Here is a 5,145-nt window from a genome sequence, read left to right on the forward strand (position 1 = left end):
TCCAACTAGCCCAGAACTGTCATTTGTCACTGGCAGAGTCTCTTGGTTTTTTTAAGCAGGATTTTTGTAGCCTTTTTGGGACATCCTTGGTCTTCCCTAGTGATCTTTTCCATTCAAGCACTAAAAAGATCTGCCATTTTTGGTTTGGTTCCTGAAATCATAGATGGGAGACGTGCCTGCTTCTTGAATCCACTTTTTGGTCTCATTTTGAAACATATCTGGATAACTGCTGGATAGTTCCCCACTGGTCTCCTTGATTGGGATTGGACTTGATGATCGATACAGTCCTTCCAGCTCTGCAGTTGTAAGATGATGATGATAATAATTATACAAAACACACGCTGGGTGTTTTTCTTTTAAACTTTTTATTAATATTATCACTGATGTCATTTCAAAAATAAAATAATATAGATATATACATAAGTGCAATAAAAACACACGTACAAATACAAAAGTCATGATGATGTCAAGGGCTCCTTTGGTGTCATAGCACCAGTGTGTGGGCATAGCGCTTTGATCTCTCACTTTTCCTGCACATCTCAGGCAGGATTTTTCCCAAGTGTACTGCCCAGTTCATCTGGAGACTTTGGCCAAAATCCTCTTGCATAACTGCACAACTGGTGCAACATTTGGAGGCAAATTGCCCCAAGTTAAGAAATCACGGTAAACATTAGCAGTTGCATGCTGAGTCAAATAATGCAGTTTGCAACTTCTAATGTCTACACTGATTGCTTAACTTGGGGCAATTTGCCTCCAAATGTTACACCATATGAGCTATACCAGCATAACCAGGTAAAAGGATTAGGGCCACAGATTACAAGGGACACAGTGAAGATGAGTGTGGTACACTAGCACCCATGTTTATCTTGAAAAGAACTCCACATTTTATTCTCATTGTATCAGATCTACTTTGTGTTATCAACGCTCTTGTCTCAAACCCTGTTCTGAAATTCTGAGTACACAAAAGCAGGCCACGGAAGCAGAGCCTTACATATGCTATGTTGGTGTATCCCATACATTTCTGGAACAGATGCTTTCCTGAAAACATTCCTGCACCTGACCTAACACCAGGGCCACAGACAGCTATGAGGAGAAAAGGGAAGAAGGGGCGAATATCCAGGGCAGGGGGCCTGAAACTGAAGAAGGTGTCAGATCAAAAAGACCTGTCTAAGAACATTTTCTGTGCTTTCCCCTGAAAGTACAGCCGGGGGCAGGGAGGAAGGGACAGAGGGACAGGAAGACTTGGCTCCTGCCGTAACTAGCTCCTCTCTGTGGAAGCTAAAGCTGCATCTGAGTCCACTCCACACCATGCCACTCCACTTCCGTCAGCATCTCATCACTTTTACGAGTGTCCCAACAGGAGTGGAGAGAACCCTCTCCCGCTTTCCCCTTTGTGCTCTTCCTACAGCTCCAATCCTGCCCTTAGCTGCAACCACAAGCATCCACGACCATGTCAGGAATGTCTGTCTTGATGAGGTTGCTGTTGGGGTCAAAGTAGAGGAGAGAAAGGGCCCGCCTTTGGGTGGGGACGCAGCAAGAGCGGCCAGAAGTCCGGATATTGTTGGCTTTGACCAAGTTGAAGACCGTTGTGTGGAAAGAGGCTGCTATACCAGGTGTGCCTGCCAGGTGCACAGGACATTCGCCCATGCAGTAGTTTATCTGATAACCCTCTGGCTTAAAGATCCAGTCATTCCAACCAATGTCCCGGAAGTCGACATAATAGTCCTTCCGGCAGCACACCTCAGAGTTCTGGTCACAGCTCAGACTGCGCTTGGTTACCTGGTGGCCAGGCTCCTGTACCTTGGCCTTCACCACCAGGAAGGGCTGGTAGGAGCTCCCTGCAGAGGTCAGCCAAACTGCAGCACTGGAAGGGCAGCCTTGGCACTCCAGCTCCAGACGCAGAGTCTTTTCTTCGTGCTCAAAGAAACTCTGAAGAGCTGGCATGAGGGAGAAAGGGTGCCAACCACTGCCCTTGCTACCCAGTTTCTGCTCCCCTAGGGCCACTCGCCGATCCCCTGCCAGATAGATCTGCAATGTGATGTTTTGGTGGGCCTTGAGATGGAGCCACAGCTGAGCCTCGAGAACATGCATATCTTGGCCTTTTGGGTGAGTGAGCTGGAACTGCAGCAGTCCAGAAGGCTCTGTAGAGGAAGAAGTGGCAGAGATGAAAAATCACTATTTCCCCTTAAGCACTGCTAAACCTGGTCCACCTCAGAGCAATGAGCATGACGCCTAAGCCAGACTCCTTCAAATGCCTACAACGTGCCCATAAATCACCAGGTCCTCATGCTGTTTCTTTGCTACATTTGTCCCAGAGCATGAGAAATTTACCTTTTTGGACTACAGCTCCCATAATCTCCTGGCCATAATCCCATTTCTGGCATGACTATTCTTACATTCCAGGAACGCTGCATGTGAACTACCTTGCAACAGTATGCTAGCAAGCCTGATCGTATATCCTTGTACAAAAAAAAAAAAAAAAAAAAAAAAAAAAAAAAAAAAAGACACTTAAATCTAGCTGCTAGGCCTATGTTGAGTGTCTTCACAACACTTCTGTTCCATGTAGATTTCCACTGTGTAGCAGCTGCAAAGGTCACTGCATGGTAGAAGCAAACAACTGTGTGAATCAATTTACTTTATAAAATTCTACTGTGAGACCTGAGCATCATCCAACAAGGCCATGTTATGGCCAGTCACCTTTTGCCTGTAAGAAACGAGAAAGTCAAAATCCCATGAAAGCCCAATGTGAAGAATGGAGAGCTATTTGAAGCTTTGATTTGCTACGTTCCCAAGTAAAGATTAGAGAAATGGGCACATCGTATGGATTAATTAAATACTGATTGAGCAACAAAGCCACACTGTGGTATGGACTATTCCTTCAGGGGAAGTATCAACTATTCTTTCTTGTCTCTTGTGCAACCCTTAAAGCTGGAGTGAGGATCTTATAAAGCAGCAGCTCCCATCAATTCTAGCCAGCACAGCCAAAGGTCAGGGATAATGAGTTTGGTAGTCCAACCACATCTGAAAGGCCACATGTTGTCCACCCTTGTGTTTAAGGCATAGAATTCCTGTGTGTAAAAAGATGAGGACCCTGTGCTACTCCACTGCCTCTATCCAATTGTGTCGATGCTTCTTGTTATCCCAACCCACCTTGCATTTATTTTGGGCAAAGGGGACGGAACAGTGTAAAACACTAGCTGGGAAAAGGCAATGAATGTTTAAGGAAAGTTGACTTTCTGCTGTCAACTTGGTTAAAACTAGTTTTACAGGTATGAAAAAAACACTGAAAATCTGTGAGAAAAGACAATAGTGGCAGGGTGTACACACTGCAGGCAACATCAATTCAAATCTAATAATAATAGCAATAATGAGGAGGAGGAGGATATTTTGTCTGCAGGGCAACATATACCACATAGCTCAATGTGGTGAGAAATACAGGAAGTCTTTCCATCCATGCTACATGTATATATAAGCACTCCACCCATGACCCTCTTATTTTTCATTTGATATTTTTAATATTAGTACAGGAAGCTGCCTTAATAGCATCAGACCATTGGCCCATCTCTGCCAGTATTTTCTACAAAGACTGCAGCCAGTGGTGCCCTCGTTTCACACAGGAACCTTCCCCAGCTGTACACTGGGAGACACCAGGGGCTGATCATGGGACTTCCTACATGGAACACATGTGCTCTACCACTGAGAGACACTCCTTTTTTGCTACACAGAATTTCCATGGGGATAAAACGGCTCCCAAAGAACTAACTACGTACTAACCACTACTCCCAAGCAACAGCTTTCTCCTGGGCAGAATGATATGGGTGCAGGGGGAGATGTATTCTGAACAGACTTAGGGTATGATCATGCGGGGAAGTAAGACCACACTTTGGTCCACTTGTGGTGCAGTCCAGTGTGATCTGTCTATCATAACATGCAGGGAAATGCACTCAAATCCCAATCTGTGCCCAAGCTGAACTTTTTACAGGGGACTGCTCCCATTGAGTGGCCCTTTGCAGCCTCATCCGGCAGGTGCTTTTGCAGCCGCCTGATCGCACCCTTCCTTCTCTCATACCTGAACATTCAAGCCCCAAGCCATGTGACTAGAAGAGCTACCAGAAGGGAGGAACTCACCTGTCTCTGCAAAACTAATGATCTCGTACCCCTGTTTATCGGTCTCGGGGCTCTCCCAGCTGGAAAAGCGCCCGGCCCCATCTGGCCGGCCTTTGCCCATGTGCAGGCGCCGCAGTGCGTTGGTCACGGCCACACGTGGCACCGGATGAGTGATGTTAGGCCTCTCCTTCAGGTTCAGTTTCTGCAAGATCTGCTGCTTGGCCACTTCTACCAGGAAGGCTTTCTCAGCGTTGGGCTCCAGAGGGGGCATCTTACAGGAAGGGCAGCCGGGTCGGCCCTCAACCCAGGCCAGAGAGGTCCATAGGAGGACCAGTGCGGCCAGGGGGGTTCCCTTGCCCTGAAGACCGTAAGCAGGAGCCATAAAGGACCCAAGGGCTGAAGGCACCAGGATGCAGCTGGGAATGATGGGTTGCCACGAAGCAGAGTCTGCTGGAGCTCATAAACTGGGTCTCTGCCGGTTCTGAGGCGTGTGCATGTCTGGCAACTTGCCCTCGGTCCAGGAGAAGAGAAGGAACCCTTCTCAAGAAAAGGCCTCTTTTGCCTCCCCTGAGTCTCCCTTGCAGCCGAGTCCTGCTCTTCGGAGGCAGGCGAGTTTCTCCCTCGAGAGAGATCTCTCTCTGGGCACCGGCACACCGTGGCTGGCTGCGCTGGAGTGCCTCCCCAGCCAGGTGCCTCTGCCTTTGTCACTCAGGCTGCTCTGGCCCTGCCCTTTGCCCCCTCTCTGATTGGCCGGCCGGCCTGCGGAGCCCCGAGGGAGGGGGGGCCTCCGGCTGGGGAGGGAGGGGAGGCTTGGCAAACGGATCATTTAAGGTCCTGGGGTGGGAATAGGTGGATGAGGAGAGGGAGCTCCCGCAGCCATGGTTTAAAAAAAGAGAGAGAGAAAAGGTAAGGTTTGCACCAGCAGGTTTGGGAGAAGAAGAGTGGCCCCGGATTGACCCAAGGCAGCTGAAAGGGCGAGGGGCTTTGGGTGGGTGGGATGCTGGGCACAACAGGGTGGCCTCGGGTTTGAAATAAGCC

General features: G+C 48.5%; 1 protein-coding gene across 1 annotated transcript; it reads right to left on the reverse strand.

Moving 5' to 3' along the window:
* Positions 1-346: 346 nt before the first annotated feature.
* Positions 347-4,764, reverse strand: LOC110070903 (inhibin subunit beta E). Its single transcript, XM_020778645.3, has 2 exons — positions 4,129-4,764; positions 347-2,141 (listed from the first exon to the last, which is right to left on the reverse strand). The coding sequence occupies exons 1-2, from the start codon at positions 4,487-4,489 to the stop codon at positions 1,423-1,425; spliced, it is 1,080 nt and encodes a 359-aa protein (XP_020634304.3). The 5' UTR covers positions 4,490-4,764; the 3' UTR covers positions 347-1,422.
* Between the last annotated feature and the right edge of the window lie 381 nt (positions 4,765-5,145).

The sequence above is a fragment of the Pogona vitticeps genome, chromosome 2 (assembly GCF_051106095.1).
Source record: "Pogona vitticeps strain Pit_001003342236 chromosome 2, PviZW2.1, whole genome shotgun sequence".
NCBI lineage: Eukaryota > Metazoa > Chordata > Lepidosauria > Squamata > Agamidae > Pogona > Pogona vitticeps.